The following is a 23,021-nucleotide window of genomic DNA, read 5'->3' as shown; positions in this document are numbered from 1 at the left end:
AAAACTTGTAGTGTGTAACTTGTCATGTTTTTATACAATCCTTCACTGAGATTTTAATCATTATACAATCCTTCAGTGAGATTTAATCGTCTCCTAGGGCGGAGACACGTATTATATTTCTTCATACAGAAATTCCCTGTAGCACCTACTATAGATCTCCAAGGTATCTAACTGATGGGTTTTAACTTCTTTCCTATCAGTCTTCTGGTTTATTCCTAGACTAGAAACTTTTCCAGCAAGTCTGTACCTTCATAGAGCTCATTTTGCCTAGAGATACTTTTTCCTGCAAATCTGTTTTCACATGTTAAATGAGGTAACACTAATAATAGAAGCTAGTTTTCATAGAATACTTACTCTGTGTTGTGTACCATTCAAAATACTCTGTGTATTTTCTCATTTGAGTCTCAAAACAAGTCTGTGATGTAAGTACTATTATTATCTACACCTTACTGATAAGGAGATTGAATTGCTTGGAGGTTGAACAGTCACCCAAGGCCACCAGCACCAGTTAGACATCTGTCTGCCGGGCCTGTGTCCTTACCCACAGACGCAGAGAGGGACGCTTCCACCCTGATCCAGAGGGGACAGAAGCTAAACCCCAAGAGGAATTATCCAGCCCAGATGTCAGCAGTGCAGGCACTGGGGAGCAAGGCATCAGGCTTCCTGTGAACTCACTCCCAGCCCCCCAGCCTTTTAGCCCTGGGGTCCAGTTTCTCCTTTCTCCAACTGCCCTCAGGTGGGGCACAGATCATTCTTGGAGTCTGGCCGTCACTGGCTGTGTGACCTTGGGCAAGACACCTGGGTTGGGAGGTGGGAGTATTGTGGCTCCATTAGGCGCTCTATAAATACCAGCTTCTTAGCCAAGTGGTTGGACATTGACCATCTTACTTAGGCAATCGATATTTCTTAAAAATAGATGATCAATATACAAAAATAGGTACAATCCATTTTTACACCTTTCACAATAAGCAACCAATTCCATATCTGTCATCCCACCAGCGTCTCACTGAGCTGGGAGGCAGACAGAATTGGTTCCCAAAGTGACAAACGTAAATATCTCAGAAAAAAAGAAATGTGCTGGCCCAGAGCCGGGCAGAGCCTGTTCTTCCCCATCAGTGTGTGAAGCCTCGGTTCTAGAATGAAGACCAGGGGTTCAGAGCAGCGCCCTCACAGGCGTCTTTTACCCCCACCCCACCCTCGGCCCGGCAGTGGAGAAGCTGCAGGAGGGTCGGGACTTCCCTGAGATGGGGACTTGGGGGTCTTGGGTGGCCTGCCCGACAAAGCCATCACCCATCCCATCCCCAGAGCGGAGAGGTAACTGAGGTTGTGGGGTCCAGCTCTGATTCCTCAGCTGTGTGTGGGATTAATGTGGTCAGCGCCTCACTCTCCCATCCCTCTCACTGCATCCCAGCCCCTCTTGGATGCCTTATCCTCTCTTACCTAAATTGGCGGGGTCTCCCAGGCCCCGAGCGTAATAAAGCTTATGCTCTTTGTTCCCAAGGGTGTTCTTCTTCCACACCACAGCCTCGGGTTGCCGGGGTCTGACTGGGTGCTCTGTGTGCTTTTATGTCCCTCCCTGGTGGCTGAGAGGGCGCTGTGTGAAATGGAATAACTCCTGCTTATCAGTAAACAGGATGTCACAGCCATCAGCAATTTCGGGCCTCCAAATATAATGTCAAATGGAGTATTTCCTGCCGTAGTAAACAGGGATGTCACACCCTAGCTATTTTTCCTTAATTGACAGTAACCTTTTGATGTTCAGACTACTTGCCCCTTGCTACAAACTTCTCTATAACCTGATTCCTCCCCCTACCTCCTTGGAACAGATCTCAGGATCATTTGAGATGCTGTCTCTCGGACTCCAAGTCCTAGGTGGTTGCTGTATCGTCGCTCATTTGTGTCCGACGCTTTGCAACCCCATGGACTGCAGCACGCCAGGCTTCCCTGTCCTTCACCATCTCCCAGAGTTTGCTCAAACTCATGCCCCTTGAGTCAGTGATGCCATCCAACCATCTCATCCTCTGCCATCCCCTTCTCCTCTTGCCCTTAATCTTTCCCAGCATCAGGGTCTTTTCCAGTGAGTCGGCGCTTCACATCAGGTGGCCAAAGGATTGGAGCTTCAGCTTCAGCATCAGTCCTTTCAATGAATATTCAGAGTTGATTTCCTTTAGGATTGACTGGTTTGATCTCCCAGCAGTCCAAGGACTGGGAATTCCCACCAAACAAAAGATAACTCTCAGTTTCTAGGTTGTGACTTCTTTTAGTGGACTACTGCCATGCAGCTCTGGGCTGCCAGTGCTTCCCCGGCAGGTCTGCTGAGCCCTGCTGCAGGGGGCAGAGCCCAGGCCTGCCCAGGAGGTTCTCTCACCCCATTTCCAGAAGCTTCTGTGGGCCCCATTCCAGCCCCTTCTCTTGTCCTCACATCTTCCCCACCCCCACCCCCGCTGCTGAGATTGGTGACGCCTGGGTTTCCCCATTAGGGTTCTCGAGAGCAGAAGTCACATTCCCACCCTCTCTCCTGCCCTCCGCAAGTGCGGCTCTGCCTGGCCAGTCGGTTGTCTCACCTCACAGCCTCTCACGGTCCTGGTCTCTCCCTTTGCGTTTCCAGCACTGTCTCCAAGCAGAGAAAAAACGTCATCAGCTGTGTCACAGTCCACGACTCTCCCTACTCCGACTCCTCTAGCAACACCAGCCCCTACTCCGTGCAGCACCGCACCGGGCACAACGCCACCACCTTCGACACCAAGGGGAGCCTGGAGCCGCACTGCACGGGGAACCCCCGGACCATCATCGTGCCCCCCCTCAAAACCCAGGCCAGCGAGGTGCTGGTGGAGTGTGACAGCCTGGGGCCAGGTAATTCGGGGCGGAGCTGCCAGGAGCATCTCTCTGGAGGCTGTTTTTCTGCTTTCTGCAGCTCACAGTCTTGTTACAGGAGCACTTAACAACCTGGGTGTGGGGAGTGGGTGGTTAGTAGATCTTCACCAAGGATCCTGCTTGAGAAGATTCCTTGTTGTCAGCCCAGGCGGCCAGAGATGACCTCATATCTGTCACAAAAACTCCTCCCTGTGATGACGGCCACCTCATTTCTAAACTATATCTCATGAATGGATGGATGGATGGATGGATAGATGGATGGGTGGGGAGTTTGCAAAGAGTTTGTCGCCTGAGTGAGAACAAGCCTGGTCAGCCCTCAGTGTTTCCTACTGAGGGTGGCTTTCTTTGCTCTCAAGAGACTGTCCTCAGGAACCACATGTTCTGGAATTATTCCATTTGGGCACCCCTTAGGTTTCTCATACCTGGTGGCAGTGCAAACATTGAGGAGAGTGTTTGCACTGCCTTTCTTTTGTAAGGGAGAAGGGAGCCTTTCTTTTGTAAGAGGGGTGAATGCGAGAGAGAAGGCGGGTAAGGGAACCAGTGGGTCCTAGGGCCAGTGCACCCATTTAGGAAAAGACACATCTGAAAGTTGAGAATCTGGGCATTGACTCCTCAAACCTTTCCTGTCCTCGCACCCTTAAGTCCTCAGGTCGCCTGCATGTAGCCCATTTATAAAGATTACAGCCTTAAATGCACACATCTTGGTGTGAGGGGCTCTTCTGCTTAATCAACAGTGATGGTGTCAAGACTATGTTGTTGAAAACCTTAAGACCAGCAAGAAGAGAAGGACATATTCTTTTTCATCTGTAATCCAAAATCCAAAAAGCTCTGAAAATCAGATTTTAAGTTCACAGCAAACTCAGCTGGTAAAACCAGACCTGAACTAACCAGAGGCAGTTTGCAAGTCCCTTTGTCATATTCCTACTTGTGTCATAGTCATGTCTGTGCCACTTAGTGAAATGTCCCCGTATTTTATAACAGAAATATACACTTCTTTTTATTATGTGGTTAGTGCCCAAGGCTTCTTTGGGGGTAACCTAAAATGTTGAATATGTATCAAATTCCCTTCTAAAATCTGAAAGTCTTGATTTCAAAAGTGTCTGACCCCAGGGATTTCTGATCAGAGATTGTCGATCTACAGAATGAGATGATGAGTGTTATAAATTGAAGATGCCCGTGTTCCAGGACCTCTCAGAGGAACTCCGTAGCAGTAACGGCCCCTTTACAATTCAGGACAGTGGTCTGTAAGAATTGGCTCAGAACAGACCTTACCCAGGTCCTCTGGAAATTCATAAAGGCAGGGGTTGCTGGGGGCTGTGGGGGTTGGGGGGGGGAACAAGTAACTGATGCTGAAATTCCCTTGGCCTTTTAAACACAGAGGAGGATGCATGAGAGAGTGGCCACATCATCGCAGGTTAGGCATCCTCCAGCTCAGAGCTTTGTCAGTCTTGGTCCTGGCAAAATTGGGAGTTATTGAAACTTTAAGATGAGGTGGTCCAACCCCTAGTTGAGACAGGTGAGGAAACCAAAAGCCAGCCTTGCCCCCCCTAACACAGCAGTTTTCTGTCAGGACCCAGAACAACAGTGAGATGGACGGAGGCAGCTTTGTGGAGCCCATAGGTCACCCTTTTCACATTCCGTTGCCCGTTTCCACCATCAGCTATTGTGCTGTGGGCCACCCATGGCAGTTTTGAGGACTCACCCCACTACATTTCTACAAAGATTGTTAGAGCTGAAGGGATGAGAATCTCTCAGCGATACACTGGAGTAAAAAAAAAAAAAAAGAAAGTTATTCTCAGAATTCTCAGAAAGGCTGCTGGTTCTAAAGCACCTCATGCTGCTGTCTCTGGGGAAGCCTGTGGTGTGATTTCCTGATGTAAAGAGAGGTGTATGTTCCCCTGTGAGGACTGCCTTCCTGGGAACAGCAGAAGGCAGGAAGGAGCTTCATTTTGGTCCCTGTCGGCCCACCAGCCTGTGGTGTCTCTCAACACTGACACCCACTGTTAGCGGCACAACCCTCCTAGCTCAGCTCAGAAGAATCAGGAGAGCAGCCTTCCTCGGTCTCCTGGGGCCCATTCGGCCCCTTTATGGCCAGAGTGTGAACCGGCCACCTTTGTGGGGATCCCAGGGTTCCCTGAGCCCTCTCAGGTCAAGACAGAGGCTGTGCAGTCCATTTTCTTTCTCTTTTTTTGGTTCATCTTCTCTCAGTGCTCACCCCCTCTGTGGGTCCCAGTTCAGAAAGGATCCCTGAAAATGTCTCACGTAGCCTCCTCAGGTCTCAGGGTAGTTAAGGTTCTTCTGGAAGGCAACAGAACGAACTCTGCACTGTCATAAGGAAAATGCAGGACTGAGGGAAAGGTCAACCACTAAGTCCCGGATGGGACAAAACTCCTTGATCTGAGCCACTGGAGGCCCAATGCCTGCCTTCTAGGCACTGCGTCTTCCTGACCCAGTGACCCCTCAGGCTCCCAGTTTCCCTGTCCCAGAAGACAGGACTTGATGGTCCCAAGTTGGGGCAGACATCTGTTCCTTGAGCATCAGCCTTAGCCAAGGAACAGGGCTCAATAATAAAGACATCAACCATAGCTAACACTGTTAAGAGCTGAACACGTGCCACATACTAAGCATTCTATGTCCTTTAACTCAGGTAATCCTCACAATGACCCTAACGTAGTTTCCATTACTTTCCCAGTTTTCCACATGGGAAAATAGATTCACAGAGAGGTTAACTCCACCATGGCCATGGGGCTGGCCCTCCAGGGCTCACCTGGGATCTGAAGCACTCTGCCACCCGCTTTGTGCAGACAGGGCCACCAGGGGCCACCCATGAACCCAGGCCCATTCCCAAGCAGCAGATCTTTGAGAGCAGCTAGGAGAGATGGAGGGCAAGAGGAAAAGGGGACAACAGAGATGGGGTGGTTGGATGGCATCTCTGACTCAATGGACATGAGTTTGAGCACTCCAGGAGATGGTGAAGGACAGGGAAGTCTGGCGTGCTGCAGTCCACGGGGTTGCAAAGAGTTGGACACGACTTAGGGACTGAACAGCAAGGCTCGGATAGAGAGCTCTGTACATCCTTCCAGCTCCAAAATATGCCCCAAGAACTTGACCTTCAGCACTTGCCTTCTCCACTCCGAGGTCACTTCATTCCTCTCTGCAGGAGGAAATTCCCATTTTAGTCTCTTGGTCCCTTTCAAGACCCTCTTCCCTGATTCTGGGGTCCCCTGCTCTGGCGACTTGACAAGCTCTGACCCAGCCCCCCACCCCTGTCCCTGCGATGATGGTGGCCTGGCTCTGTCACATCCATTTCATCTGAAGCTCTCTAATTTCTTCACTTACAGGCTCAAACTATGGGTCCCTTGCATTTAAGAGTTTCTCCCTCAAGTGTAATTACCACAAAGTGCCCAGAGCATTGACACAGGAGCAGAGGGGTGCCGCCCAGCGCTGGGCCGGGGCAAGCTGCACACCTGGTGATCTGCGGGGCAGGGAGGAGCTGACCACCAGCGCAGCAGCCCCACGGCTGAGTGATGGAGACTGAAGTTGTCCTGATAGCCGACATCTGCAGCTTTCCGTCCTTCACCCTACAGTGGGTCCCCTGAACCCTCCCCTTAACCGCACCCCCAGGTTTTGGGGGACCTTTAAGAGTCTAACCAGGTTTGGCCTGAGCACAGACCCTGACTCCATGACGCAGGTCAGCTGTATCCACCAGGGCCAGGCTGGCTCCTGCTCTCCTGGTAGCTCGTGAAGAATACAAATTCCTGGGCATCTCGCACTTCAGTGGGTAGGATGGGAGGGCCACTGGGCACCAATGCACAGCTGAATTTGGGGTCTCTGCTAGGACCCGCCCCTTCCCAGCGAGGCAGCTCTCCTTTTACTGGGGCAGGGGTGGAGGGGACGGCTGTTGCCTCCGGTAGGAGGCTCCTCTCACCCTCATGGTGCTCCCCAGTCTCCTGCTCCCGGGTTCCCAGTTTGTCTTCACTCTCCAGCTTTGTCTCCATCAACAGTTAATCAGCATTCTCTCTTGCCGGCCCCAGCCTCAGGCATCTCATCATCATGACTTTGATCTCATCACCCTGGGATTTGTAATAGAATTGATCCAACCCAGTTATGTCAAGTATGCTTCATTAATTGTTAGCATCCCTACCCCCTAGAACAGCCAGAGGGTGCGGAGTGTGCTCAGTCACTCAGTTGTATCCGATTCTTTGCGACCCTATGGACTGCAGCAAGCCAGGCTTCTCTGTCCATGGGATTCTCCAGGCAAGAGTGGGTTCCCATGCCCTCCTCTAGGGGATCTTCCAGACCCAGGAATCAAATCCGCATCTTTTGGGTCTCCTGCATTCACATGTGGATTCTTTACCACTAGCACCACCTGGGAATGACCAGATGTGCTCTTTTTACACTCACAGTCCTGCCTGATTGAGACCGCATTAGGCTTTTGTGTTTCCCAAAGATGCTCATCCCCAATAAATCTTCCGAATTCTCACAGCTGACAGCATGAGAAACAGCCCTGCCTTCTGAGGTCCTGGGTTCGTCTTGTCACTTCTTTTTCTGGGGTCTTCTCTTAAAGTCCCGACTCTGGGAGGCTCCCTGAAACGTGGATGGTTTTAGAGTCGGGGAGTCTGCAGAGGACACTGCAGATTTTGGGAATTGTCTGGACTCCCTGTGCTAACGGCCTGTTGGCATTCACTATGGATCACTTCCTCTTGATCTAGACAAAGCTTCAGGACAGGAATACCTGATGTCAGGAGAGACACTGAGAGGTAGGCGAGCAGTCACACTCAATTCCGTATGTCCCGTGTCCTTGCATGCAGTCCTCTGACTTTGCCCCCTGGAGACACACGTCCCACTCTGCTGGGGATTGCTGTTCACAGGTCACTCGGCACCAACAATGACTGAAATGGTTTCTTTAATATAAACTGCCTCCCCCTTTTCATTTTATTCTGGTTGTTCCCCCAACCCCTGGATATATTGTTGCTCAGTTGCTAAGTCATGTCCGACTCTTCATGACCCCAAGGACTGCAGCCCTCCAGGCTTCCTTGTCCTTCACTATCTCCTGGAGTTGCTCAAAGTTGCCCATTGAGTCAGTGATGCCATCCAACAATCTCATCCTCTGTTGCCCGCTTCTCCTTTTTCCCTCAATCGTTCCCGCATCAGAGTGTTTTCCAGTGAGTCGACTATTCACATAAGGTGACCAAAGTATTGGAGCTTCAGCATCAGTCCTTCCAGTGAATATTCAGGGTTGATTTCCTTTAAGATTGCCTGGCTTGGTCTCCTTGCTATCTGAGAAACCATAGTCCCTTTGCTGAGACTCAGTTTGGGTGGTGGTTCAGGGCCTATTACATTAATTTTTTTTCAGTTGTGGCACTCAGTTCAGTCGCTCAGTCATGTCCGACTCTTTGTGACCCCATGAACCACAGCACGCCAGGCCTCCCTGTCCATCACCAACTCCCGGAGTTTACCCAATCTCACGTCCATTGAGTTGGTGATGCCATCCAACCATCTCATCCTCTGTCATCCCCTTCTCCTTCTGCCCTCAATCTTTCCCAGCATCAGGGTCTTTTCAAAGGAGTCAGCTCTTTGCATCAGGTGGCCAAAGGATTGGAGTTTCAGCTTCAGCTTCAGTCCTTCCAATGAATACCCAGGACTGATCTCCTTTAGGATGGACTGGTTGGATCTCCTTGCAGTCCAAGGGACTCTGAAGAGTCTTCTCCAACACCACAGTTCAAAAGCATCAATTCTTCTGTGCTCAGCTTTCTTTCTACTCCAACTCTCACATCCATACATGACCACTGGAAAAACCATAGCCTTGACTAGATGGACCTTTGTTGACAAAGTAATGTCTCTGCTTTTAAATATACTGTCTAGGTTGGTCATAACTTTGCTTCCAAGGAGGAAGCGTCTTTTAATTTCATGGCTGCACTCACCATCTGCAGTGATTCTGGAGCTCAGTGTCACCAGATAGTAATTCTAAAGTCCATCAGGGTTTGCTCCCAACTAGTGGAACAAGCTCCAGCCCAGGTGTCATTCCAGAGTCAACATCATCACTGGGTCTGGGGGCAGTGCAGCTGACGGGGGATCATCCAGTCACGGCACTGTGTCCTCAAAAGACTACTGTTGTCCCCCTAGGGCAGGGTCTTCTGAGCAGCCAAGGACCTGTGACTGACCTGTGCCCGTTTTCTCTTCACGACACAGTCAACACCAGTCACCATTCGTCCTCCTTCAAGTCCAAGTCCTCCAGCAACGTGACCTCCACCAGCGGTCACTCTTCAGGGAGCTCATCTGGAGCGATTGCCTACCGGCAGCAGCGGCCAGGACCACACTTCCAGCAGCAGCAGCCTCTCAATCTCAGCCAGGTAAGCACACATACCCCCACCATCCCCCGCCAACCCCCCTCCTCCCACCAGCTCAACAGGTGCCCTGGGGTAGCAGGAAGTGCTCCGGTGAACTCTGGTGTTCTCCTTCTGCTGCGGGTCACCTTGGGGAAGGTGGATCCTCAATTCACGGAGAGCCAATCCAATGCGAAATGACTTGTCTAATGTTCGGAAGCACTTAGTGAAGGGTACCTGCTTAAAAATAGTCTGGCCCACGTGTTGCCGTTTCAGCCCAGCAAAGGGTAAAACACTGGGTCCGGGCCCACTTCGGGCCAGAACCCCAGAGACAGACCTGCAGTCCAACCAGGCCAGGCCTCCTGAGTCATTACAGTGAAGGAGGCCTCACACAGGGACCCCAAATCCAGGAAAAGAGCCAGCGGATCTGGGAGACGGTGCGTGATGCTCAGGGGGGTATCAACCAGGCGGTGTCTCCACAGGCAGCACTTGGCCTGAGTGTCTAGGATCACTGGGGTCTGAATTGCAAAGTGGACTCCAGCCCTGCTTCCTTAAGCAGTTGGGAGGTAAGATAAGGCCACGTGTGTGTTGTGACTTAGCTTCTTCGACTGAGAGAGGGTGGCTTCATTTGTATGTGACTTCAGAAGCCGGCGACGTTTCTGAGAGCCTGCTGTTTAGGGAGCAGGACTTCACGATGAAGCAGAAGAGTGGTCCGCACTCAGACGGGCCCGTGTGACCCTGCGCAGCTGCAGGATGGCCTCGGGGGACACGCTGTCTCCTGCTGCCTCTGCACCTGGTTCTGTCCGTGTGTCACCCGGCCCAGCAAACAGCGGGGCACCGCCTTGCTTCTTGGGCAGGCTGACTGATATTTTTCCCAGCACGTGAAGGAGGCGTTTTCTGCGATCCCTGCCCTCCTCCTGACTCGCCTCCCCAGTCCTCACTTCCGCCTTCTCCCCAGTCCTCACTTCCGCCTTCTCCCCAGTCCTCACTTCCGCCTTCTCCCCAGTCCTCACTTCCGCCTTCTCCCCAGTCCCTCCGCCTCCTCTTCACACTGCCCGCTCCCCACCCCATGCTCATCTGCGCATGCGTATGTCCAACCCCGCAACGCGGCCCTCCTGGTTCTTCTCCTTCTCCAGGCTCAACAGCACATCACCGCAGACCGCACCGGGAGCCACCGACGGCAGCAGGCCTACATCACTCCCACGATGGCCCAGGCTCCATACTCCTTCCCGCACAACAGCCCCAGCCACGGCACTGTGCACCCCCACCTGGCCGCCGCTGCCGCCGCGGCCCACCTCCCCGCCCAGCCGCACCTCTACACCTACACGGCGCCCGCGGCCCTGGGCTCCACGGGCACCGTGGCCCACCTGGTGGCCTCCCAAGGCTCGGCGCGTCACACCGTGCAGCACACTGCCTACCCGGCCAGCATCGTCCACCAGGTGCCCGTGAGCATGGGTCCCCGGGTCCTGCCCTCACCCACCATCCACCCGAGTCAGTATCCAGCCCAGTTTGCCCACCAGACCTACATCAGCGCCTCTCCAGCCTCCACAGTCTACACTGGATACCCACTGAGCCCGGCCAAGGTCAACCAGTACCCTTACATATAAACACTGGAAGGGGAGGGGACGGGAGGGAGGATGGCCAGGGGGAGAGGAGGAGGGATGGAGGGGGGAGCTGGGGCTTTTGTACTGAAGATGCCGCACAGAAACAATGCAAACGGGCAGGGGTGGGGGGCAGGGGGCAGGGACGGGACACAGATGAAACTTGAACTAGGAAGTAGGAGGACTGAGAGCGGAGGAGAGAACATTTTGAAAAGGAAGGGATTTAAGGAGGGGGGAAAATTTATGCTTTTTATTTTAAAAAAGAAAAAGGAAAAAAAAAATAAAACGTCAGTAACAAAACGAAACAACCACAGCTCACGAACCCGTTCTGCACCAAACTGGAAGGAAGAAGAAGAGCCACGGAAGATTCCAGAAGTAGGGGGAGGGGGGCCTCCGTTTTTGAAGAACTTTATGAACTTTTCAAAGGTTATTTTCCTATGGCAGCAAGTGACGTTTAAGAATTTGCTGTCAGGGTCACCTGATATGGAAATCCAATAGATTTTTAATAATTGAACGTAGGATTAGGGATTTTTCCAGAACTCTAAAGGGTCAACAACTCTCTAGAAAGCTCAGGCCGTGGCCTGAGGAGGCTAGTGTCTGGGGGTTGGGCCAGGGTTGGGGAGCCTGGTTCTGGCCCACTTGCCAGGACCGATGGGAAGGGCGGGCGGCTGGGCTGAAGGAGGACCCCGGGAGAGGGTGTGTTTTCTCTTTCTGAGCACTCTGGATAAATCCCTAAGCAATGATATTCCTCAAATGTCATTAATGATGTGTGTTGCAAACTCTCGCTTTTTTTTTTGGTCTTTTCTGAAGACATCTTTTCTCTCTCAGTGCATCCCGCATCTCGTAGCGTAGGGCTCGCGGCGTGGCCAGCACCCTGGTAAATGTAGCAATGTGCACCTGTCTGTGCTGCTTTCTGTTCACCCCACTGATACCAATAGACTATCCTCACTGTAATTGCACAAGAAAGGCGATCTCACGCAGGCACGTCCCCCGCGCGGTGGTCCAGGTGCGCCCTCCCGTCCCCGGCACCGCCTCCGGCTCTCGCAGACTTGGTTTTTACATCCTTCCCTCCTAGTGCCTTAGCGACCGGGGACGCGCTTGAGGGTTTACTTCCACGGTACTCCAAGAAGCCGGCTGAGGCGAGTCTCAACCTCTCAGCCCTTCTTCTGTGCTGTTGCAACATTTTACTCTGGTCTTTTTTTTTTTTTTTTTTTTTTTTTTATCGTAATAACCTGTTGTCTTTCCCCGGGCTGTTTGCTAGCAGAAGAGTGTCAGGGAACTGGCAGGGGCTAGGAGAGCCAATGGGTGTGGAGGGGGCTGCGGGAGGTGGATGGTGGTGGGTGAGGCTGACGCTGGAGATGGCTCGGCATGGCTTTTCCCTGGTGGACAAAGCAAGAGAAACTGACTCCCCACCCTGCACCCTCACCCAGTTCTGCCCCCAGCGGGCTAGCTCTGCCATCTGTGGGACCACAGGTCCCATCTCAGTTTGAGGAATGTTGGCCTTGAGAGGAGCGGCCTGCGGCCTCCAGGCCCAGCACTGGTTTTGGGTTGGTCGCCCGCCGTCCGCAGGGCGGAGAGCAGGCCTGGTCGCCCCGTGTTCTCAGACCCGCCCCACACTCCACTCCGCCAGCCCTGCCCATCTGGCCTCTGCTTCCACCCTCCCACCTCACCAGGCTGTGTTTTGCTCTCAACTATTTTGCCAGATTCCTTTCTCTCTAGATAACCTCCAACCGTCGTTTGCTGCTAAATCTTTCCTCGCGTTACCCAGGCCTACCCCAGGCATGCCTTCGTTTCTAGTCTTTGAGGGTTCTGGTGGGCAGAAGGCTGGAGGGACATTCACGAGGGTGAGCCAGTGATCTTGGACCGCCCTTGGGAAAACACGCCCATGGGCAGTCAAGTTTCCAAGGAAGTTTGCCGTTTACCTTCTGTGCATCGTTGATAATGTTCTGGAAATTTCCTCAGAGTTTGAACACTGGTAGGGGTGGGGGTGGAGAGGTCTCTCTTATCCATAGCAAATTACTGTTACACACGAAACATTGGGAGGTGCTGTCTGGTCCCAGACGGGATCTTTAACTGTGGTCCTCATTGTTTGATGCTTGATGCGGAGCCCCCAACCCCAAAGCCAAGTTTCCAAGGTGCAGAAGGATCGCTCCCAGTTTCGGACAGCAGTCCGCACCCACCCTCCCTCACTTTCCTTCCCCATCCTGCGGTCTCCCTTAACGATCTACTGTGAAAGGTGTTTTTAATCTTGATATCTGATCTAATTCAGTAACGAAGCCCAGCCCTTACCTTAGCTCTTAGCTGTGAAATGTGAAATAACTCTAGACATATCCCCTCTCCAGGCATCAATTCTACTTATCCTACAAAGAAATCGGTCCCCAGGTTGGAACCAGCTTAGTCCCGGCCTCAGCCCGGAAGGGAGGAAGGACCCCGTGTCCGCCGGGGAGTCGCCTGCGGCAGGACACGACGGTGTCCTCCTGGCGCCACACTCAATGCGTCTTTTATCTGGACGTGGGGAAGTGCCGCCATTCCGAGACAACCAGAAAGTGGTCCATGGGGGTGGGAGCGGGGAATGTGCCGGAGGACACGTGAGCCCGAGCACTCACGGAGCCACGCCTGCCCGCAGACCCATCCCTGTTCTGGCCTCGCGGCATCCAGAGGGCAGCAGTGCCCCGTCCGACCCTCCCCGTGCCCAGTTGCACAAGTCATGGCTGCAGACGAGCCAGCGTTTTTGCCTTATTGGGTAGCATACTGGACCCCTGGTACTGTTCATTTCCAGCGCTTTTTAGATCTGATCTTTTAACAGGAAAAGACAACATAGCCTTCCATTTTAATGAAAATTATTTTGTCTACTTAAGTTGGAAGTTACTCTTTCACCTGACATTTTCTTTCCTTTCCTTCCTGATCAGGAAATGAAAGTTTCATGCTGCTCATAAAGATAATATTATTGTACTAATTATTTTGGTTATTAACCTTTGTAATTATTATCCTAATCATCATTTTGATATTTTAGTTGGGGTTTTAAAGTGCACATTTATTCCAAGTATCTTTGTGTTTTCTCTTTAATATTTAAATTTATTTTATTATATCTGTGAGTATCTGAGTAGACAGGAGGGACATCCAGATGTCCAGTTTTGTCAGACCAAAAAGAAAAGAAGGAAGGATTCAGGAGTCAGGAAAAAGCTGTCAAGAATGATCCACCAGAGAACAAAAGTCTGAAGAAGAATCAAAGCCTTTATCTCTCTGTAAGTCAACTTGGGCTCTGGACAGCATGGTCCATGGTCACCATCAAGACTGGATTTTTCTAGACTCTCAGTGACCTGGGAGGAGATCTGAGGAGGCATCTCGGAGGCTGAACCCTCAGCATGGTCCTCTCTGACCTTCCCTGCACTTCTGAAATCTGCTAAATAGACCCTGGCCCTGCCTCACATCTGATACTGACCTGTCAAGAAAAAAAAAAAAAGCCCCTCTGCCCAGAGCTGATCCAGCCCCCTCCCTAAAAGTCCTCCCTTTTCCCATCAGCCCACCAGAAGTGTGGCTTATACCCTTCAGTGTATAGATAATGTTGCCTCCTAGAAGCCACTGGAGGTAACAAGCTGGTGGAAGGTGCTTAGGCAGGTGGTGCCTTCCCCTGGGAGATGTCAGACTCCCTGCCCCTCACAAACCGCACTGCCTGCTTCTTCGGTCCCTGTCCCCACCCAGTACATCTCAGCACACAATTCTAGGGACAAACTGTGGAGCAGAAAAAGTAATAATAAATAAAAGAGGGATAATAGGAGGCCAAAGGAGCACTGACCGTGTCTGGCAGGTCCTCCGACAATGCGGGCTGCTGCCCCCCTGAACTCGTTGGCCAGTGGAGGGGCACAGTGGGGCCTTACAGCCTTGCCCACTGGGCTCTGACTGTGCCCTTCAGTCTACCGTGCTGGGTGCCATGGGCTTTTCAAGTCAGCTTGAGGTGCCCACACGCTGCCCACCGAACCCAGAAACTACCAGGCCCCAGGTGGGTGAAGGAAGGCCTGGAATGACGGGCTTCACTGAAGCTAATGAGGGAGATGCCAGGCCGTGCCCAGCCCCCAACCGCTCAGCGAACTTTAGTATCCTCCCCGCATCCCCACCTGCCTTTTTCTTCCAACCCAAGCACAAAGCTATGGCTCTGAAGCCCTCGGAGAAGACCCTAGTGGTAGAGGCAAGCCCCTCCGTGGATTCACTTAGCAGCTGCTTGAGCTCCCACCCCACCCTCCAACCCTGAGTTGCCCTGGCAGGTAGGCTGAATAAAGGCTGCCCATCCCCAGGACCCAGCTCTCAAGTGAAGAGATGCCAACCTAGTCTTCATGTAGACCACAAATAACCTAGAACATCATCTGCCCTGGAATTGGCTCCATCCTTCTTTACTGAAGCAATGTGGTTACCGCTCAGAGGGGCAGACTGAAAAAGACAGGTCAAGGGGAGCCTCGTAACCGGAGCCCTGGGAACCACAGGCTGATTTGCTTCTGCTCGGCAGGGCCGCGCGAACCCCTCTGGGTGTTTGCACTGCTGTCTCCGTTTAGTGCCTCCTTTCAGGATGTTTTGGCTGTTTCCAAGGGAAGGGTGAGCAGGCCGATGGGTGGGAGAGTCTGAGGCTTGGTGCCAATTAATACTGTGAAGTGGAGCATGTGGTTGGTCGAATTCAGAGGGAAAGGAAGGGTTGGTTGTCTCCTGGACTGTCTTTGCATTCTGGCCTTAATGGTGGTAAGTGGCTGGCGGGCTGCAGGAGCCAGAAGACTCAACCCGCCCAGACACCAGACTGTGGGATGTAAGGAAGGCAAGGAAAGATCAGCCCAGCTGCTAAGCTGCTAACAGGCAGATTTCCCTCGACCGGATCTCTGGAATTGCAGACACTCATTTTTGAACAAGCTCTTGGTGGAGGATTTGGGTTGTGTGAGTGTGTGTGAGTGAGTGGAGCAGACTTTCTTGGAAACTGGAGGAAGGAGATGAGGAGGCTTAAGGAACTATTGCTGATGGGCTGTGGTTGATGAAATGTGGTGGATTGACGGGTCGGCCCCAGCTTTCATCCCGGGTTCTCTGGTGCTGGGGGCGGGGTGGGATGGGGCTCTCAATGGCCTGTTAAGTAGCTGCCGGGACAGAGAACAGAAGAGAAAAACAAGGTGCCCTCCAGCAGCAGAGAGGCCAGGGCTCCTTCCACGGGTCGCAGAACTTGCCCGGCGCTGCTCAACACCAGCCCAAGCGATTCTGCCATGAAATATTCCAGCCCCGGGGACCCCACTTGCTTTTTGCCCCTTCTCTGTGTTTTCTTTCTGGTGTGTCTTAGAGATTTCAGATGGGGAAGCCTCAGAGTTGAGCAAGCCAGAGCTGTCCTAACCAAATTGGAAAGGAAGGTGAAAGTGTCCTTTCTTTAGCCAAAGACCCTCTCCTCAAAGACACCCCCAGATGTGGACAGAATGGCATTCCTCTCTCCTTTCTCTCCCGGCAATAATGACTCTGTCAGTGATGCGATCCCGTTTATGTCCTTCTCTTGCTTTCTGTTGCCTGACTTGTTTCGGGTTTTTTGTTTTTGCCTTTATTTTAAAACTGTGCTCATCTTGTAAGTGGAGAGGAGGTTTGTAACCCCCAAATGCTGCTGCTGTTGGGAAACTGGAGGTACCGCATGGATCTGTGGGTGGAACTCACCCCGAGTTACCTCGGGTATCGGCTGGAGCAGACCAGCCAGGAGGTGCAGCTCTATCGGGGTCAGGTACGCGCCAGGGCCAGGCTCAGAGGGTCAGTATTTTTCCACTTCGAAGCCTTAGGGCTCTCATTTCTGAGTTCCACAGACGGGACTCAGTGAAGAGTTGGAGATGGCAAACTGATATTTAAAGGCAGTAGAAACCCCTTGAAGGCTTTTGGCACCCTCGCTCCCTCGAGCAACCCAACGTAGGAGAGGTTTTTCCCATCCTTCTGGCAGCTCCCAGAAGTCCAAGAGAGCCAGCTCTGAACCAGTTCTTCATTTGAGACTCAGTGAGAATCTTCAGAGAAGCGACCCTTCTGCGGGGCATGCTTCCTCAGGGTACCTCTGCCAGAAGGGAGCTTCCTGATACCTCAGCTTGAGTCCCAGAAACCTCTGCGAGCCCCTAATTGCACTCTCATTGCATTAGAATTTCACGTTGACTGTCTCTCTGTTAAAACTTGCCATGTCCCTCAAGTTGGAGCCAACATTTGTTGAATGCTTTCAATACACCAGGCTCATCCCAAGCCCTTAGTGAGCACGGCCTCCTGGTACCCTCAGGCCCACCCCCATTCACAACACCCCTCTCCCCCATTTACAGAGGAGGGAGTTGATGAGACAGTCGACTCTCTGAGAAAGTAAGCTGTGTTAAGGAAAGGAAATACAAGGATTTGGGGGTGGCCCCAAATCCCCAAGCTTCTAGTGAAATGTTGTGTTCTTAAGACCTTTACTAACTGAATTTGTTTTACTTGTTAAATAATCATCAGTGAGTGGCCTCGTGTTTCTGGTGAACCATCAAATGATGTTCCCATTGACTGTGTGCCAGACAGTGCTGGAAGTCGCTCCTGTTTATCCCGTTTCATTTCATCTTCATAACAGCCCTATGAAACTGGCAGCACTAGTCTCTTTAAAGATGAGGCCAACGGCTCGGTGAACTGGTAACCAGCCCAGAGTCACACAAGCCAGTTGGGGAGGCTGGCCATGACTTGGATTGCCCAGCTCACAGACTCCAGCCTCAGCTGTCTCCTGGGTGTGTGTACGAAGAAGGGCCTCAAAGGAGCGTTGCCCCGCACCACCACCCTACGCGTGGAGCTCAGCAGGTCTGTGTGTAGAGGGGTCCTGAATCTGATCCAGGCAGCAAAGGCAGAATTAGCTTGACTTTTAGAGAAAATCTTAGGGGAGTTTCTTTTGATTAACCATAGTGGAGTTCATTTTTGACTCCTTTTCAGTGTACCAACTAGCTTTAGTAGTGCTGCTGCTACAACAAACTCTTGTAAGAGTGAAGAAAAAAAAAGTGTTCTTTTTCTTCTTTTAAAAAAATAGTTTTTTCTTGCTTATAGTTAATTCTAGAAAGGCAATACTAAAAGTATATATTTTTTTCAAAATACTATTTTTTACTGCACTGATAAATATCATAACGACTCTGGTCTCTGTAATCGATCCACTCTTCAGCTCTGGGTAGAACCAAAGGCAGGATTCACACCAAAATTTGTAAATATCATGTGTGAGTCTGGTGTCCAGGAACTGTTTTTTCTTTGTGTTTAAAAAAAATTTTTAAAAGGAAAAAAAAAAAGAGAGACAAGATCAAGATGATGTTTAGAAAGAGGAACAAAATTAAGTTTTCTTTCAAGATAGCCTTCTCAAAGAAATGGGAAGCAACCGTTGTGCAAACTGAAGAAAAATTAGCCAACTTTCAGGATACAAGGAAGGAAAGCCTCTGGCTGAGGTGGGAGATTAACAGTAACATAGAAGCATGTTTCCTTTGGCTGGAAGATGGCAAGAATTTAGCAATGCTTTAGGACTAGATTTTTAATTTTGTGGAAAACCATTACCATTTGTTACAAAATATCTCTGCAGTTGTTTGGAATGGGGTTTTCAGTTTTTTTTTTTTTTCCTTTAAAAACTTCCTTCTTGACTGGCTCCAGGCATGTTTGCCTAAATCCTTAGGTAGTTTACGCAAGTTCTAGAATCTTCTAGAGCTTTAATTCCATTGGAAGCAACCCAGCTAATCAGAATTTGAGATCCTGGTTGGTTTGAATAGGTATTCTGGAATTCTGACAGAACACCTGAAGACTTTTTTTTTTTTTTTTTTTTAAGAAGGTTTTAGATACGTTACCTTACACAAACTGTGACCTGATGGCAATAATTACCTCAAATGTGGGCATTCATCCTGGTTTTAGCCTTTTATGAAATCATGTAGCCAGCTTGCTCTTGGAATTTAAAAGACTATGAACTCTGTGTGGGCTGAAAATAACGATTACTGCACACCTTGGTCATTGTTGCTTAAGTGAACTCTGAAAATAGGTAATCTTTACAACAGAAATTAAACCAAGGGAGAGAGTATTCTTTGTGTTTTGTAATCAAATGTGATTTTCAAATGCACATGTTTAAGTATATATGTTTTTAGCTACTGTAAAATGCTGTTAGCCTTCTAAGATATCAAGAGAGTCACGTTTTAAATGCATAAACTATAAACAATTGACTGTGGATAACTAAACATATTTCTGGCCACGTTTTATAGTTAAAGTATTTTATAGTTTACATTTAAACTGGTACTTTTTAAAGAAAATTTATGTTTATAACTGACATCTTCAGACCCCAGCAATTGCCTCTTCGGTTGGAGGCCACATTCCCCCAAGGCAGGTGTGTTCTGCTCCTACTGTAGCCCACCATGAGCATGTCCATCCGTAGTCTGGTTTCCATGGGAACTTGAGAGAATGAGCAGGAAGAGGTGAGTCCACAGCCTGGGCCAGGTGCAAAGGTCTGCCACGTGGTATGCACACTGGTGGTCAAGGCCTTCTCTTTGACATCTTGGAAGAGGAAGAGAGCATAGACATCTGGTTCATTAATTTTGTCTTGATTTGAATGTTTAATTTATTAAACTGACTTCCAGGCACCAGGCAGAAGACACTGGGATTCAGGTGGCCCCGAAGGTACAGCTGCTATTTCTGGGGCCCCAGCAGTACTCTGATTGGTGTTTTGCAGGGGAGAGTCATACATCCCCGTCCCTATTTTTACTGGTTGGGTTTTCCATATATCTGCTGTCATTTATTCCTTTTGTCCTTTAAAACAAAGTAAGTGTAAAATGATATGTTTACTTTTTACTCTTTGTCAAACTTCTGTTTGAAGCCTAGGTCATTAGGAGGTGGGATCTAGATTTTTTTTTTTTTAACAGCTCAGAGTTTTATTCAGTAAACAGAGGGTAGGTAGCACATCCTCCAGGCGTGAGGGCAGGCCGACCCCAAAGGAGAGGCCTAGACTTTTTTTTTCTAGAGATTGTAAGTGCTGCTGAGCAGGCAGAAGGGACTGGAGACTGAGGGGCAGCTAGAGGGTCAGATGATGAGATCTATCCAAGTAGAGGTCACAGCTGAGAGGGCCCATTGCCGTGCAGAAGCAGCCTGGAGGGCACTGGTTGCCCTAAGTGTTTTGGTTTGTTTCTTCTTTCGTGCCACGGCCTTAGCACAGAGGAGCTGCTGTGATCTGAAGGGCATTCCTTTAGCAAATAACACCTTAAGAACTGCAAAACACCTGGGACCAGGGAACTGGTGGTGGTTCTTAATGCACTTGCTTTTTCCCTGTGAGCTCTGTTGACAGCACGTTCTTATCACAGTTTTCGGTTGGAAATGTCACTGTAAAATATGTTTTGTCTTGCCCCTCGTAATTCAACTATCACTTTCCTCTGTTTGGTTTTCTCCCTGTGATTTAAATAACCAAATATATTTTATGTCATTGTCTTTGGGGCTTAATCATATTTTTTAAAAAAACAGAGGAATAGAAATTGGCTTTTTTTTTTTTAAGTAAATATGCTGTATCTGAAAAAAGGGCTCTGCCTTCTCTCTCCTTTCCTTTCAGCCAGCCTCCACACCAACCTCCCAGCACCCTTGCCCTCTTCTTGTGTTGGGTCACTGCTCCCCCCACCGCCCCCACACGTGGCCACCTTGGCCTCCGCCCTGCTGTCCCCACAGCCCCATCCTTGCCCAGGCACCCAAGACCCCCAGGAAGCTCTCAAGAGCCAGGAAGAAGGACCCACCCAGCCTTGCCAGTGGTGGTCTTGCCTCCCTGCTAGATACTCGCCTGCTTGGTTGAGGGGCAATGGATTTATTTTTATTATTATTTTAATAGTTTGGCTCAGGTTATAAGGAAGAACTTGGGAAATGGAAAGTGACTTGACCATGCCCATCCTTCATAGCTTTCTGTGACTTCTGAATGGAACCTAAAGCGTGCCCCTCCCCAGGCCCCTCTCCTCCCTTCGGCAGATCCTCCCGTGGACCGCCTCCGAGGCACGTGGTTTTTCCCTGCCGTCTCATCCTTCCCGTCACTTTCCACCCTTTCACCGTTGCGTTACTGCTCCTTTAAAGCTTTCTCCCGTGGCTTTTCCAGGGCACAATCATTTCTGGCCCCCAAAGCATCTCCTCATCCTCTTTGTGTGCGTTTCTTTAACCAAATGAAGTAGACCCGGAAGTCATACTTTGGGGCGGTAGGATTTCTAGTCTAGGAGAATCACTGTATAGATAATAGATGTTGATATATATGTGTGTGTATATATATATCAAACCAAATTTCGGATAGGAAAAGTATAGCTTTATGGATGAGGAAGGAGAGGAGCTTTTGGAAGCTGGTTGGTATATCAGAGGAGCCGGGGATGGCCCAGGCTGCACCATCGCACGTGGACTGGAAAAGCAGGATGCGGGGACCCTGGCACCGCCTCAGGCTGCAGTGGAGGCAGGTGGCCCCGAAGGGTACTGCTGCTCCCTCTGGGTCCCCAGTGACAGGGAAGAGATGAGTGTTGGGGGAGGCGGTTACAACATATCAGAATGACTGGAATTTTCCATCCCGTTTTGCTTTGACCACATGTATTGAGCTGCAGCCTCTGATATTATATCCCGTTTCCAAAAATGGTATCCATTAGGATGGAAAGAGAAGGCGTCTGTAGAAATGTTTACCTTTCAACTGCCCACACATCAGGACACTCTGGATAGAAAGACTCACTCCCCAGAAAGAGAGCAGGGAAGAGGAGATCCGGTGAGGCTCGGTCACCGGTCCAAGGAAAGTGGCTCCTCCCCAGGGCCATCTCGCCCAGATCTTTCTCTACCAGGTCATCTCAGCTCAATTACCCTATGGAAGCCCTGGTCTGTTGTGTTCCTTCACTGTATGGTTTCTGTAATGAAAAAAAAAAAAGTGTTAATCCATGTTAATCTTTGTGAAAATTATTGCGTGCAACAGTATTTTCTCGTGTACCTCTTTTTCCTATGTGAATTGTCCCTCTTTTCTTTTTTTATTTATAATGTCTACTTTTTTTAAAAAAAGACAAACCAATGTGTTGTAGGCCTATATGTAACCTATTCCTTAGTCTCATATTATAGGTATGTTATAAGAATGGATATTTTACTTGGCTTTAGAATGTTTTACAAGAAAAATAATTCTTAACTGATCAAGTCCTTGCTACTAAAATGCTTGTGTTTTTCATCATGACGTCGTGTGCTTCTAAATTAATGATCATTTTCGTTGTAGAAAAATGGAGTGAATTTATATTAGTCTTGGAAACTAATAATAGCATTGTAAATTTATGAGATGATTTTAACAGAAAAAAATTATAGAAGAATATAGTTATTTTAATTGTAATATTACTAACTGTAGGGTGAGAAAGGGGGGGTCCCGTTGTGGTGAACTATGTTATAGCTTGTTACTCACAGTTTTCTTTTTGATCATTTTTTCGGTCTCTGAGGTGAAACGAGTTATTAATTAAAATTTGTAAACTCACATATGCATATTGTATATGTGTAGAAATGTAATCACACTTTGTCTTGGAATTACATTAAACTGTTTGGAATCACTGTACACTCGGCCTGGCATGTTTATTTATTCTAGAACCAGACCAGTTCTGAGACTGCAGAGATTATTAATACGAGCCACAGCTTAAGTTATTTAGCCCTCTGGAAAGTATTTAATACCTCTGAACACGTTCATAAGCCGCCACTGCATTTGAAATCTGCCGGCGGGACTGTATGTGCCTGAAGAGGTCATGTCACTACCTGCTCCCGGGCAGCTGGACAGGGGGTCGTCTCCTCACTGTCACTGACTTGAGCCATTCCAAGCCTCACCGTTTCTCTGCTCCATCCCTAAGGGCTAAGGCGTTGCTATCATCTGCCGTCCCAAGCACTCCCCAAAGTCATCCGAGATCTAGGTGGGGGGGTTACCATCCTGTGTACCCAGGCCCACCATCTCACCAGACTTCAGTGCCAGGCAGCCTCCCACTCACCAGCACCAGGGGCCCCACCAGCGCTCTACCACCCTGAGAAACTCCACTTCCCTCTGACTGGGCCACCTCACCCTTCCAGCAATCTTTTATGTGTGTGTATATATATATATATGTATATATATATACACACACATATATAACCACCATAAAGTGGTTAAAATGTCCATAACATAAAAGTTACCATCTTAACCACTTTAAAATGTACTGTTCCTCCAACTAATGAAAATAAATGGGAAAAAAGAAAAGAAAAGAAATTATAT

The 23,021-nt window shown here is 49.7% G+C and overlaps 1 protein-coding gene across 4 annotated transcripts in view; it reads left to right on the top strand.

Annotated features, from left to right (window-relative positions):
* The window catches only part of HIPK2 (homeodomain interacting protein kinase 2), a 196,421-nt gene extending 185,613 nt beyond the window's left edge, over positions 1 to 10,808 (top strand). For all 4 annotated transcript variants that reach the window (XM_065938693.1, XM_065938692.1, XM_065938691.1 and 1 more), the window contains exons 13-15: positions 2,609 to 2,853; positions 9,067 to 9,227; positions 10,337 to 10,808. In XM_065938693.1, coding sequence (XP_065794765.1) covers positions 2,609 to 2,853; positions 9,067 to 9,227; positions 10,337 to 10,807 — 877 coding nt within the window. In that variant the 3' untranslated portion in view covers position 10,808. The remainder of the gene's footprint in view (positions 1 to 2,608; positions 2,854 to 9,066; positions 9,228 to 10,336) is intronic.
* Positions 10,809 to 23,021: the final 12,213 nt, after the last annotated feature.

Source organism: Muntiacus reevesi, chromosome 6, assembly GCF_963930625.1.
Source record: "Muntiacus reevesi chromosome 6, mMunRee1.1, whole genome shotgun sequence".
NCBI classification, from domain to species: Eukaryota; Metazoa; Chordata; class Mammalia; order Artiodactyla; family Cervidae; genus Muntiacus; species Muntiacus reevesi.
This window is presented reverse-complemented; position numbering and strand designations above follow the sequence as displayed.